Source organism: Bos javanicus, chromosome 10 (assembly GCF_032452875.1).
Source record: "Bos javanicus breed banteng chromosome 10, ARS-OSU_banteng_1.0, whole genome shotgun sequence".
Classification (NCBI taxonomy): Eukaryota; Metazoa; Chordata; class Mammalia; order Artiodactyla; family Bovidae; genus Bos; species Bos javanicus.
In genome coordinates, this window is record NC_083877.1 from 61,653,683 (window position 1) to 61,668,571 (window position 14,889).

A 14,889-nucleotide genomic window follows, 5' to 3' on the forward strand; every position below is an offset into this window, starting at 1 on the left:
TGATGATAATCATTAACATATTGTAATGCAATACTTAAGATTTATCAGGCTCTTATTAAGCCCTGTATTACAGTATAATACAATGAAATGAAAGCTTATTTCTTCCAATTCAAAATCTAATATGAAGGTTGTGGCATAAATTACATAAACTTCAAAACAATGCATAGAAATGTGGGGTGAAGTTAATTTCTATCATTATGCCGCTGTTTTTCTGCAGGTTTATGTATTTGTGTAATGTTGTTTTGGTTTACTCTAGATAATTGGTACTTATAATTATTTTATTAGCATCCTACTGCATTTTTACTTCCTAAGAAGCAAAAATATTTCAAACATCAAAGTTGATATAAATCAGATAATTCCCTTGGGAAATTAAAAGGGGATGCAGTTCACTGCCAGGATTCTTTCAGAAATATACAGAATTTGCTGGCTATATTGCTTTATAGAACTAAATTGACAGGGCATTTTGGCAGATGGAGCAGTGAGGGGTGGGAGCCGCATCACATCTTTCAGCCTGAAGAGATCAACATACAAAGCAAATGTGTAATTTAATACAAATTATAGTTTGCATTCTTATTTTTTAGATGGAAAAACAGGACAACTCAAAAGGCAGGAAAATTAAACTAAAATGTAGAAGTTAATAAACCAGGTCTCTTAGTATTAGGTTCTTGTGATTGTCCTCAGCGTCATGTTTATCTTACCATAGTCAAACAGCCCCTACGCTGGGTTTTTTAAGGAACGGATAGAAACAGCTTTGTTCCATTCCTACCTCTCAGATTTCACCACTGCTTCTCGTTATGTAAGTCATTGTCCTCTAGTTCTCCTCTTTTAAAAGGTAGAATAGAGGCTTCAAATAGACACAGGTTTGAATCTTAGCTCTACCAATTACCGGTGCTGTGAATCTTAGTTAAGCCTCAGTTTTATTAGCTGTAAAATGGGGACAATGATCGTATTTGCCTGATAGGGGAGTTGGTGTGATAACTGTTATAATACATGTGAACATGAAGCATAATACATGGCACATAGTAAGTGCTCGGAAGTGTTAGCTATTATTGCTATTAATGCATTACATTCTATTAGGAAGGAATATGAATTAATCATGACTACCACATAGAATTAGTATATCTGACCTGAAGATGTAAAAGGTCCATGAAAAAGGAAAAGGACATAAAAAGGAAGGCTGAAGGCATGAAAGATAACCTTAACACAACAATTTTACATAGAATGGATTCTACTCTGAGTTTTAAAGTTCTTCATGCAGAATTATAGAGTATACATATCAGATACTGATTCTCCATCTTATAAAAATGCTTGATTTCTAATTTCTTCTTCTTTCTCTTGCTCCCTTGCAACAAAAGAATTGTTACATCATAAAATTCACCTGATTCACTCATGGTCCCTTCTATTAGGATAACACAGAGGTGAGATGGCAAAAAAAAAAAAAAAGACTCTGAACCCATCAGCCACTTGCACTCTCAAATCTCTTGCAGGCTTTTCATTTCTGTGACCCTACCCAGCAAAACCCCGATCCTCTCAACCCCAGAGATCAAATGTCACTAGAGAAAAAGCAGACAACTAGCAAAATTACTCCAGCTTCACAGAGAGAATTGAGAATATTGTGAATGATCTTCCTCAGTTTACCACTCCTGCAAATCCACATAACTCTTCATCAATCCTCACTTCTTTTACTCCAATTTTAGAAGATGAAGCAGTTTTCTTCTGTGTCACACCAACTCTTCCATCCATTCCCTTCCTTTGATTCTTCCTGCTCCTCCAGGATCTTATTCCATGGCCATCTCTTTCTTTGCCCTCATCTTCACTCTCTCCTACTCTCTAGAACCCATTTCTTTTTTTCACCTAGAAACAAACACTTCTCCTATTCTAAGGTCTATATAGACCTCCTCAACCTTATTCTTCTCCTCGGCTCCTAAAGTGGGCCATATCCACATTCTCTGCTTCATCATCTCGCATTCTCTCCCTAACCCACTGCACTCTGGATCCTGTCAACACTGCTCTACAGACATTGTTCTAAGATTGTCTGTGCCATGTCAATTATATTTCCTTTGCAGTTTACTGGTATTTATGCTGATGGTTCACATTCTGAGCACTCTGCTCCCATGACTTCCATGACAAGACAGACTCCTGGTGCCTTTTTGTCTCTGGCCACTCCTGCCTTGGTCTTCCTTTGGGACCTTTGTCTTGTGCCTTGGGGCTCTCAACTCTTACACACTTTTTGCGTTGTATTTTCCAGTGTCACAGTTTCAATTATCATCTTAATTCTGATGTTCCTTGTATTCGTTTGGTAGAGCTGCCATGATATATACCATATATATATGGGCAGAACACAACTGAAATTTATTTTCTCACAGTTCTAGAAAATAACACCAAGGTCAAGGTGTTGGCAGGGTTGGTTCATTCTGCGGCCTCTCTGGTTTGCAGATGGCCATCTTTTCCTTTTGACTTCATGTGATCTTTCCTGTGTGCTTGTCAGTGTCCTAATCTCTTTTCATGAGGACTCCATTCACATGGGATTAGGACCCAACCAGGGACCTCATTTTACCTTACCTATTTGATTAAAGATGCTGTCTCCAAATATAGCCACATTCTGAGGTTAGGACTTACAACATACAAATTCTGGGGGTATATAATTTGACCCAAAACATCTAAATCAACATCTCCAGTTCAGATTTGTTCTTTCAGCCTGGGACTATCTAACTGCCTATTGGACATTTCCAGTAGGATTTCCCGTAGGACATCTCTTCATTACACCTACTACTCTTCCTCGTGTGGTTCCCATTTCCACTAATAGCACCACCATTCATTGCCAGCCAAGGAATCAAGGAATCTTTTTCCACTTGTCCCTCTCTCACATCCCACACCTCCTATCAAACCCAAAAGTCTGCTTTTTGTACCTCCGAAGTACACTGTCCTTTTCTCTCCATCCCCTGAGAGGGGCTGCTCTAGTCCAGGCTGTCACCTGCTCTGACTTTGATTATGAAAATCTTTTTGATTTATATTTCTGTCTCTGGTCTAGTCCTCTTCAAGTCCACCCTCCATGTAACTGAAAGAGTAGGAGATCTAAGACTCAAATTTCACCATATTACTCCCTCCCTTCAAATCTCTTCGGCGGTTCCTCATTGTCCATAGAATATGGTCCATGCTTTTTAATATGGCAAATGAGCCTTTTGAAATGAGGATCTTTTATCACAAGCCTTATATTTCACTATGATCTGCTTCAGTAATATGAATGTGCTTTCGGTTATCCATATTCCTCATTCCTCCATAGTCTCATACCTTTGCTAATGCTCTCCTCTTTGCCAAGAATGCTGTTGTTCAAATTCTCATTGTTCTCTCTCCAACCATTGCCAAGTTAGCTCCTACTTGGCCAGAAAGCCTTCCTGGAGTTAAGTGCCCCTTTTCCCTTTTCCATAGTACCCTATTAATATACCTATTATCACACTAACAGTGCACCCATTTCCCTTACAAGGCTATGAATCCTTGTCGATACAGACTCTTAGTAGTCTTAGTCTGCCCAGCGCTGCAGTATACACCATACCTGGCACACAAGAGGTTACCCCCAAATATCCTCCTGTTGTAGTGTCATCTTGTCAGTGGACTCCATTGTGAAGTTCAGCTAAAGAGTGAGTCAAGGGTCAGGGCCCTATCCTAGTGTTTTACTGACTCTTTAGATGTGTCCTTCACTTTACACACAAGAGGGTATATTTATACTCTAAGATTTAACAAGGAGTTTCTGGAATCCTCTACAGGGAAAAAGCAGAATCACTAATCTGAATTAGTGTTTCTGTCCCTGACTTAGATTAGTGATTCACAGCATGATACATTCAGGCTCATTTCCATATGAGCTACAAACCTGATCATAGACTCTAAAACAAAATACATGGGTTTCCAAGGAAATAATTAGTCTTCATTTTTTGAAACATCTTGCAAAAATTAATTTGGCAGTTTACTTCACCAAAAGTACTTATTTTTAGTGATACTAGGTTTGTGGTTTTGTGATGAGAAGACTGATAACTGCCCTGAATTATTCTATATTTCTGGTGAGCCAGACAAACACCGCTTATGTTAACAATGAGAAAAACACAGGGAAAGGGTACACAGCTCGTGTCAGGGCAAGAACGCTGTCCTGACAAGAGCTCTGTTGTTAGCAGGTTTTGTCTGTGCTGGGCTCTGCACTATCCCCTCGCACCTAGAATGATGCCAGGCGGGAAGGAGGTGCTCAATGAATATCTTCTTGGTGAATAAAGAAAGTACGTACCTTGTACCTGAAGAACCTGGGAGATGTCAAACCCTTGGCTGATTCTGACTATGACAACACCAATCTCAAAATCAAATGCATCGCTGAAAGTAGAAACAAAACGGTTAGCGATTTAAATGACTCACTTAGCCCTCAAGATTTGGACCCATACTAAACTTCTATGGATTTTAATGTAATTAAACTACAAAAATTTACTTTTGAACATAGCCAAGAGTTGATGCTTTTTCTGTTCGTTTGTTTTCCCTTTATGTCTTTTAAAAATGTATTCTGAGGAAAGGTAACTAACTCTTATTCAAACAATACTATCAACTAGAATTTTAAGATTAGAATTTTGATTATTTAAAATATTTCATTCTTTTCTAATGTAAACAAAGCTATCATTGAACAGAAGTTTCAAGGCCACAAAGACCCTTTGAAATTATCAGCCAGACTACGTACCCATTGAGGGGGAATCCTACAACATTTTTGACAGCAAGTTCCAACTTAAAAATGTCTCCAGTTCCTCTAAGCAACTTTCATTATTGACTTTAGAGAGACCATTTGAAGTAACACCTTTTCAGAGCAACTGTGTCCTGTTGAAGTTAGCTATTGTATCTTCTCTAAACTCAACCCAATGGAATTAGACTATCTAGAAAGGAAAGAAACACTAGCTCTTTTATCTCCATCCTAATAAAATACTTTTTCCCTCCCCTTAAATATCGAGCAGACCAACTGGTACTTTGAGTTCATTTGAAATATTCTCCTTGGGAGTTCCTTTGTTTAATCTTTTATGGATCTGAAAGCCAAAGAGACTTTTCATTTGGTCACCCTTTCCCAGAAACTATGGAGATACGCAAAAAAAAGTCTCTTGCCAAAGTAAACCTGAATTTTCAAATAGTAATATAAATAAGTTCAGTATTTATTATTCAGTATAGTAAGAATATCCATTCAGAATTTGAACCATAAGTGAACTTCACTTAAAATAATAGATCCATTCTAGCAAAAGTTCCACAAAGTAATATCCTGATAAATCCTGTTTCTAAGTGTCCTTGATTATAAAAAGTGGACAGTGTGTTCCACAAAAGGTATCTGAATTCTGTGTTAGGCAAAATTATCCAGGACCAGGATACTAGTATAATGACAAAGGTCCTTAAAAGTAAAATTTGGAAGCAGAGGATGAGGTCAGAGCAATGTCGTGGGAGAAGGACATGACCCATCAAAAGCTGTAAAGATGGAGACAGAGGCTATGAGCAGTGGGAAGCCTCTAGAACCTAGAAAAGGCAAGGCTAGGAATTCTGTCCTAGAACCTCCAGAAGGGAAAACAGCCCAGGGAGTTGGTATAAGACTGTTTTTGTTTTAATCGAAGTATAGTTGATTTACAATGTTGTGTTAGTTTTCAGTGTATAGCAAAGTGATTCAGTTATATATTGATATTCTTTTCCATTAGAGATCCAACCAGTCCATTCTAAAGGAGATCAGTCCTGGGTGTTCATTGGAGGGACTGATGTTGAAGCTGAAACTCCAATACTTGGCCACCTGATGTGGAGAGCTAAGTCATTTGAAAAGACCCTGATGCTAGGAAAGATTGAGGGCAGGAGGAGAAGGGGACAATAGAGGATGAGATGCCTGGATGGCATCACCGACTTGATGGACATGGGTTTGGGTGGACTCCGGGAGTTGGTGATGGACAGGGAGGCCTGGTGTGCTGTGGTTCATGGGGTCGCAAAGAGTCGGACACGACTGAGCGACTGAACCAAACTGTTAGTTTATTACAGGATATTAAATATAGTTTCCTACGCTATACAGTGGGACCATGTTGTTTATTTTATATATAGTAGTTTGTACCTACTAATACCAAACTCCTAATTCATCTCTCCCCTACCTCCTTTTTCTCTGGTAACCTTAAGTTTATTTTCTAAGTCTGTGAGTCTGTCTGTTTTGTAAATATGTCCATTTGTATCATTTTAGATTCCACAAAAAAGTGATATCATATGGTATTTTTCTTTCTCTTTTGGACAGTCAGACTTTTAACCTACACTTTTGTAAGCTAACACATTTGTGTTGTTTTAAGCCACTAACTTTGAGGTAATTTGTTATGACAGCCCATGAAAACGAATACAGAGTGTAATTAAAATTAAATCATACTTATGAATATTATGAAATTGAAAATCTTTTACTCAAACAAAATGGTATCAATAAAATACTATACTACTGTAGTGATACCCCTTTATGTTAATAATAATACTGTGCTTTAAGTCATTAAAAAAACAAAATGAAAAAGTTAGAGAAATACAAAATGGATATCTGACTGTCTTCCTTCTGTATTGACCCCATTTGCTGTGGTAATAAAATCACTTCACTTTATCAAGCCAGCTAAGTTTTATACTAGTACAAACTGATCCACCTTAACACTAACTTTTATTACCAATTATTAATTTGTATAAAAGCCAGGAGTCTCCCTAGCTTAATATTACTGGGTTTGATTATTTTGGTAATTTGAAATTTTAGAATATTTCAGATGGTAGGGGGGGTTGGAAGATGAACTCAGATAATTTTATATATCATTATGGACTCTTTGACTGAAGAATCACATATTTTTTCCTTTTTATTCCACCCCTCTTTGTTCCTAAAGATGAGGATGAAACCTTACTAAAGAATCAGGATAACAGAGTGTGGATCTAGTCCATTTCTAAGAATGTCTGGTCAGCAACTAACTGTGATTTTAAATATATCAAAAAGCTGTTTGCTAAGCCTGGCAAAATTCTGTCCCTGATCACCTGGTTTAGCTCTAACCTACTGACCTTAGAGTACCAGTTGGAGCCAGATAGCAGCACATGGCATCCAGATGTCATATGTTTAGGGAACACAGTTCAGGAGGATGCATTTAATACGTGGGTTCCCCACCTTAGGAGGACTGTTAAACGATTGTTTGATCAGTAATGCATATAATTTCAGAAGATGAAAATTATTTTCTTGTATTTCTTTTTAATAGAACTAATATGGGGATATTTTGTTGTGTTCCCTAAATCTCCCCCAAATAATGGTAAATGTGATGCTCATTCTAGGAGAGGCCGGAAGACAGAGCCTGGTATAAGAAGCACTGGGTATATACCTGCTTTGAAGGGGAAAGGAATTTTTTCCTGTGTATTATGGAATCCTAAGTGCAGTCAGACTTCTTGGCATGTTCTCTACCCTGTGGTATGAAATCAGACAGAGGAAATATTCCACTTTCTGAGCTATTGACACAAAAGATGGCATTAGGCCTAGCTAATATCACCCTCCTTGAGACAAAGCTGGTTAAGTATTTTCAAGCCTGGAAGAGAAGCTCAATTTTCTAGAATTGTCACTGAGGACACCCTGAGTTGTTCTGTATGGATAGTATTTGTCTTCTCTTACTTAAAAGAAGGAACCAAGCCAGGTAAAATTTTGGGTATACATGTGCTTTTGAAGGTTGCATAGCATTGTGTTTGTTAGTTTAAACTTTGAACTTGGTTGGTCTTGGGTCAGAATTCTAGGTCTCTTGTAAAACTTGTCATTTTCTGCCTTTTACTTAATTTTTAATGTCTATGTCTCTACTCATAAAATAGAACAGTAATAGTCCTTACTTCAAAGGCTTCTTGTGAGAATTAAGTGGGATAATTCACGTTAAGGACATTAGCCTTGGTGCCAACTAGTCTTTTAAGGATTAGCATTATTATCCCTATCCCACGACTTCTTCCATTTTTAGATATTAGATGTCACGTGCATTTTAAACTCACTTTTTGCCCATAAACTAACCTTTACCTGTCAGAGGCACCTGCCATGTGGATCCTTGTATCACAAAGGGAGAAGTGAGGCTCGAGATAAGATCACTGAGTTGAGCACACCAGCCAACCCAAGATTCCAACTGTTTTGAAAAAGCAATTCCTTCCTTACCTAATTGTCCTCTCCTTTTAGTCCTGTAAATAGGTTTTAAGATTGTAACTCTTTATATTTACCTTTTTCTCTGACACTGAATTTCCGTCCCCCCCCTCACCCCCCACCTCTGATGACACGATTCCCTCAAGTTTTAATACTGGCAGTGTTTTTCCACTTTGCTAAAGAGTTCAGAGTACCAGGGGAACATCATCTTCTTGGGCAATTTATTCTGTACAACAGAGTCAGTTATGTACTGCCCTGGTTAGTGCTTTACAAACAAGAGCGCGTCTTGAAAGCCATCACTTACTGTATGATTCCCACATAGTTTTCAATCTCTGTCAGGGGAGCCTTCCTCCAGTTTTTTTTATATCCAATCACCAGAGTGTTTGGTTTCATTCTTCCTAAGCCCGAGGCCTAAACAGAGGAGATAAACACATGGGCAATTCTTACCAGACCAGGAAGCTACCTCTGCAAATGAAAAATAATGTCCAAAAGAGCACTGAAGTAATGTTCTGAAGATTAGATTACATTTTAGTGCATGTCCTTCATGCCCGTACCCAAGCATAAAATAGAAAGATTAGTTCTAAATCATCTCAGCCATAAATGGATTTTAGATGACAGAAATGTAGCTTTTCTAAATTAGCAGTCATTTGCATTTCTTCTGATACACTCATTAAAATGGTTCAATAATTTAAAATCAAGTGAGGGCTGGCTTAACTGTTGGCATGCGTGTTGTAACTTAGTGGTTCAAAGCTCATTTCCACCTGCTATATCCATAATGTCATTAGCAATAAAATCCATGTTTGGAAAATTCCTATATAGAAGAATCACTGAAACTTCTACTTACATTTTTTATTGAAGAATAACTGAGCTATGTTTCCAGAATCTAATCCTCTTACATGACGGTATCATTAATAGCCATCTTCCATACCAGAAGTTTCATTCCCCCCATTAGATGACAGGATATGGCTTCCAGTTAATTAAATTTAATCGGGCAATATTGCTGAGCACCTATTCATTGCAAAGTGCTATGTTAGGTGCTGTGAGAGAGCAGGGAGACACAGTCTTTGGCCTGAAGGAGTTTAGAGTAAGATTGAGGTGACAGATACATACAAATAATTACATACAAATCATTAATGTGCAAAGGCAGTAAGAAATCACATGGACGTGTAAGGGAAAATTTCCTGAATGGTTTCTTGGGAGAGCTGACATTTGTTTTGGATCTGGCAGTTTGGTTAGATGTTGCCAAGTGAAAGTAAGGGGAGCAGCGGAAGTGAAGGAAGAATATTCTGGGTCATGGGAATAGTGGCACAAGTGACAAAAGTGGGACATTGAAGGGACAGCAGCAAGTGAAAAAAAGATAGGCACTGAGAGAGGGTTCCTGGAATAAGCTTTGCCTCCTCCTCATTTCGTGTGTTGTCCTTGGAAATGTACAGGTAGCAGAACAGCTCCTTAGAGCTGTCATCTGGCCCTTGGCATGGCAGTATGGATGTAGTGTTTTCCATGACTATGATTTGAGGACATGGCCATTCATATCATAATTTTTTAGATGCAAAGAAGGTTTTATTCAAAATGGTATAGTTGTCAGTGCTTCCTTTAATACTACGCTGTCCTGACCTTTTTGACATGACCTTTCTTATTCTGTTTTTCTCTGAAGAAATTCATGTCAAGTTTTTTGGTTTTTTTTTTTTGCAATTTCTTCTGGATTAATAGGTGAATTGTTTTACATGCCAGTGTCTTCCCTCTTCATGTTCTTATTCTGTATTTGTTGTCTCATTCCTAGTTGAGATTCTTATTATTTTACTAACCTTCCATGATAATTTTGCATTAAATGTGTAACCTTCCCAACTCATTTAACCCAAAAGCTACTGAAAAATAACTTGCTACTGAAAGGGAAATCAGCATCTTGCAATGACATCTATTTCCAGTTTATCAAATTAGTAACGTGAAAAGAGGCTCATTGGTATTCAGAAGAAGGTAATAGGTTTTTCAGAAATGGTTTCTGTATATGTACAGCTACTTTGTTCTTTGGGGATACTAGAGACAGGAATGCAGCAAAAACTCTTATTCTCCAAAATATTACAATTTAATTCATGTGTTTTCTTTCTGGCCTGTAAACCCATCAGTGTTAACTGGATGCAATCCTGAATTTTGACACTCCTGTAGATGGCAATTCTGAAAGCTAAATATATCATTTAGTATATGTACAATCAGGTTTTTCCAACAATATTGAAGTCCAAATTATTAGAAAGCCAAGCCCTGCACTTTCTGAGGTTCTCCTGGATTGTTTTAGAATTCTCTGGCACTTTAAACTTAGAAAATCAGAACTAGGGAAAGATTCTATGTATTATAAAAGGAGAGGAAAGAATAAGGGAGAAAAGATGGAAGAACTGTGAGCTTTAGTGTTAAACCACAGAGATTATTACATTTTATTTAACATTCTGGAAATAATTAAGGAGGAGAGGGAGATTTTATGCCCAGATCACCAGACATTTATTTAGTCCAGTCTTGCAGCTGCTCTCACACTATTTGCAAAAGAAAAAAGTAAAAGAATGCCTGACTTGAGCCTCGCTATATGCAGTATGAGATGTAAAAATAGTTTGAAGTTTTAATAGGATCTTGAATGTCGTCAACTATCAGAACAAATTTGCATTTCAATAAGTATGAGACAGAATATATGCTGTTGGCCAAAGGCAACCTCATTTTCCATTTCCAGTGTATCACTCATAGTTCACTGTAATAGAACCTCTCTGCTTCTGTTTTAGCTCTGCCTATCCCCAGGAATTCAAAATGAATTCCTTAACCATCTGTATTGATCTCTGATGCTCATCTGCCTAACTGGACAGTTCCATTTGGGAGCTTCATTACCACGGAGTGCTAATTGTCTTTAGCCTCTGTACTTATTCCCTCAATGCCAGCCTTACCTGAAGGAGACTTCGGACACCATCCCTGAAACAATCTGCTGCCACTGCTGCATAAAACGCCTTGATTTTGTTCTTTATAAGCCAGGCCTGCTTTTTTGCCATGCCACTGTTCATCTCTTTAACACACAGCTTGCGTGGTCCCTGTATGACACAATGAAATATTGGTTAGAAGCCCTGCTATTATACATCGCACTGCTGTTATTTTCTTTTTTTTTTTCCCCTTTTCAATGCTTTATTTGATCAACATATTAGAACAAATACATTTTCCTTGAATGATACTAGGTGAATAATTTGAGAATATAATGAAAAGAAATATAAAATCTGGAAAACTTTTCAATGTACAGAATAAAGCTACAATTTTTGCTTGATAATTGAACTTTATATGTGGGTAACACATGAACTTTTTATTCTCTAAAGGACAAAAATAGCCAGCAATGCCTTGTTGGGTTAAGAAATGGGAAAGAGGGGAAAACACCTCACTAAACAGGCTTCACAGACACTCAACCTTCTGGAAAGAATCTGGGCTGCTCACGTTACTCACTTTCCATGCAGAATGTCTAGATGTATTAGCACCAGCTTAATTAACTGCCTCATGTCAAATGAAAGAAAGAGCTGATGGCAGATGAGAAAAAATACAGAAAATGTGATTGATGAGGTTCAGGATAAATACACCATCAACATTTGACTCAATAGCAAGAGCCAGGGACTTCCTTGGTGATCCAGTGGCTAAGACTCTGCCTTCCAATGCAGGGGGCTGGTTCAGTCCCTTGTTGGGAAACTAAGATCCTACAGGCTGTGCGGTATGATAAAAAAATTTTTATGTACATTATGTACATTCACATTTATGAATACCAAGGAAGCCTCAGCTAGAGCCCAGTTTCAAGAAATGTGACAGTACTCTTGGGAGCCAAAATGTGGTGAGTTGCAGATCCTAGCAGGAACAATTACATCTTGATAATTCTATCAGGCCCATTCTTTGTTTTTTTGATGTGGAGAAGACACCCTTGTATCACTTTTCTCTGTGTAATATTGACATTGTGTGTGCTCAGTCACTAGTCATGTCTGACTTTTTGTGACCCTATGGACTGTCGCCCACCAGGCTCCTCGGTCCATGGGGATTCTCCAGGCAAGAATACTGGGATGGGTTGCCATGCCCTCCTTCAGGGGATCTTCCTGCGCCAGGAATCAAACCCACGTCTCTTATGTCTCCTGCATTGGCAGGCAGGTTCTTTACCTTTAGCGCCACCTGGGAAGCCCAATGTAGACATATTCCTACTCAAATTAACATTTGCCATTACTCAATAAAGTTAGTGGAAATAGATGTTCACATACCTATGGCATAGGAAGAACAGGAGAGATTAAGAGAGAAGGAGGCAGGTGTTGTGGTGGTAGATGAAGCATTTTAAAATTTCAAGATCTGAGTTCTGGAAACTCATTTTAATTAAAGTTTCTGTTGTTTCTCCTTCCTTAGAGGTCCAAGCTAGTTTTATTCTTTGCATGTTTCAAGTCAACCCCAAGAGTATTTCTGATTATCTACCATGTGCCTGACAAGGGTACAAATCTACTATTTTCCTGAAAAATCCTTTCAGTTGATGGAAATATTTTATTGGATTGTTTTAGATTTCTTACTAACCACCTCAGATCTTGGTAAAATGCACTGAGTAGAACTGAAACAGGGCTGAAGATTCTGCGTTTCTAACAAACTCCCAGATGACACTGATGCTGCTCATCCTCAGACCATTCTTGGAGTCATAGTCTTAGAAGGTCTTGGATTAGAGAGAAAAGGCTTGGTATGTTTGAAAAAGATACCAGGTTTTTGATCAGATATAACTGGGTTCATTTGGCCACTCTGGAGGTAATTAAAGATGTCTGAGCTTTGATACACTACTCCAGAAACAGGGATCAAATAGCTATCCTGCAAGGTCATTTCAAATAGTCATGATAAAGTATCTGGAATGACGTCTGGAATGTTGTAAGTTCTCATCCAAAGTTGATTTTTATTATGTTAAATAAGTGCTCACAATCTCAATTAAGTCCCAGACCTAAGTTCACCGGTGTTCTACAATAGAGCTGAAAGAGCGCTGAACTGGGAGCAGAGTGTATGGCTTGGATCTGGCTCTGAAACTGACTAGCCGATACCCTGGGTGTGCCCTTTGTTTTCTCTTGATTTGGGCTCTACACTGGTAGCTCAGACAGTAAAGAATCTGCCTGTGATGCAGGAGACCGGAGTTCAATCCTGCATCTCTAGGGGATCTTCCTAGTGGGCTGGGCTGATCCCCTGGAGAAGGGAATGGCTACCACTTCAGTATTCTTGCCTGGAGAATTTTATGGACAGAGGAGCCTGGCAGGCTACAGTCCATGGGGTTGCAAAGAGCTGGACACGACTGAGTAACTAACACTTTCACTTTACTTTCACTTTTATAAGAATAAGAAAATTGTCTAGGCCATCACTGTTCAGTATGATTAGCCCTTATCCACATGTTGCTATGGAGCGTTTGAAATCTGGCTGGTCCACATTTGGCAAAACTAATACAATTATGTAAAGTTTAAAAAAAAAAAAAAAAGATGTAATGGAAATGTAAAACATTCACTGGATTTTGAAGCCTTAGTATATTAAAAAAAAAAAAAGGAATGTAAAATGTCTCATTAATGTTTTTATATACATTGAATGTTGAAATAATGATCTGGATGCATTACATTTACCTGTTTCTTTTTACTTTTCTTGATTGGCTACTAGAAATTTTTAAATTACATTTGTGGCACATATTACATTTCTATTATATAACACTAGATGTAATTTGGGGTCACTTCCATTTTAGTATTCTATTTAAATTGGGTCAGATTCTTTTTGTACATATTTTTACTAGAATGCTTTCTAGAACATAACAACATATTAAAGCAGTTTGGATAACTTACTTTACAGTTAAATAATAAGAACTTCCAGTGAAGATGGAGAAGTTACATAGGAAGGGTAGTTATTAAACCAGAAGACCTAGCCTGGGGAAAGATATGTCATTACAGATCAAATTTTGCTCAGGATCCTGTCAATGCATTTCAACCACTAGTACTTCTTGGGATTCTAGACACCATCAATGGCAAAAGAAAGAAGAAATATTTTCTTCAGGGAAGCTGAATGGTAACAATAACCATGAGATAGAAGAATAACCAACAGCTAGGAAAGGTATCAGACCATTGGCATATTGAGTTCACAATGACTTTGAACCTCTGGGGAAACTGGCATTTATTTAAATAAATATAGCTTAATGTATATCTATTAGTAATAAAAAAATCCAGATTAAACATTGATTGTGACGGAGAGATTTACTTTAATGCCTAAATTTGCCGTATTGAGAAGTTATAAAAATATTTCATGCAGAGACTCTGTTTGCTAAAAGCAATTACATTATCCTTGTAGCACACTTATTAATGTGAGGCAAGGCTATAATACAGACATAGTATGGAAAAAGTGAGCTAACAAAAAGGTAAGACATGTTGGAATCTAATTTTTCAACATTCAAATACATCAATAGTTACAAAAAATGGATTTTATCACCCAATTAAAATATTATAGAGATTAGCTCAGTTAGGAGTCAAAATATGAGTATATAAGTTAATTCAGGATTTGAACAAAGAAGCTCTTAAAATTTTGTATATATTATGACTTTGTCGTTGATAGAGAAAGGGTTAAAGGAATTCTAATTATTTAGTCTGGAGAATAAATTCATGTGACACTACTTCAAATAGATGTATATTATGAAAAAGAATTTGCAAAGGATTTCCAATATTACTGGGCTCAAATACAGAAATTTGAGTCAA

At 37.6% G+C, this 14,889-nt stretch overlaps 1 protein-coding gene across 4 annotated transcripts in view; it reads right to left on the reverse strand.

The window, feature by feature from the left end:
• Positions 1 to 14,889, reverse strand: part of SLC12A1 (solute carrier family 12 member 1) — an 88,192-nt gene that overhangs the window by 21,864 nt on the left and 51,439 nt on the right. For all 4 annotated transcript variants that reach the window (XM_061428853.1, XM_061428854.1, XM_061428851.1 and 1 more), the window contains 3 exons: positions 11,074 to 11,214; positions 8,457 to 8,563; positions 4,274 to 4,356 (listed from right to left, as the gene is read on the reverse strand). In XM_061428853.1, coding sequence (XP_061284837.1) covers positions 4,274 to 4,356; positions 8,457 to 8,563; positions 11,074 to 11,214 — 331 coding nt within the window. The remainder of the gene's footprint in view (positions 1 to 4,273; positions 4,357 to 8,456; positions 8,564 to 11,073; positions 11,215 to 14,889) is intronic.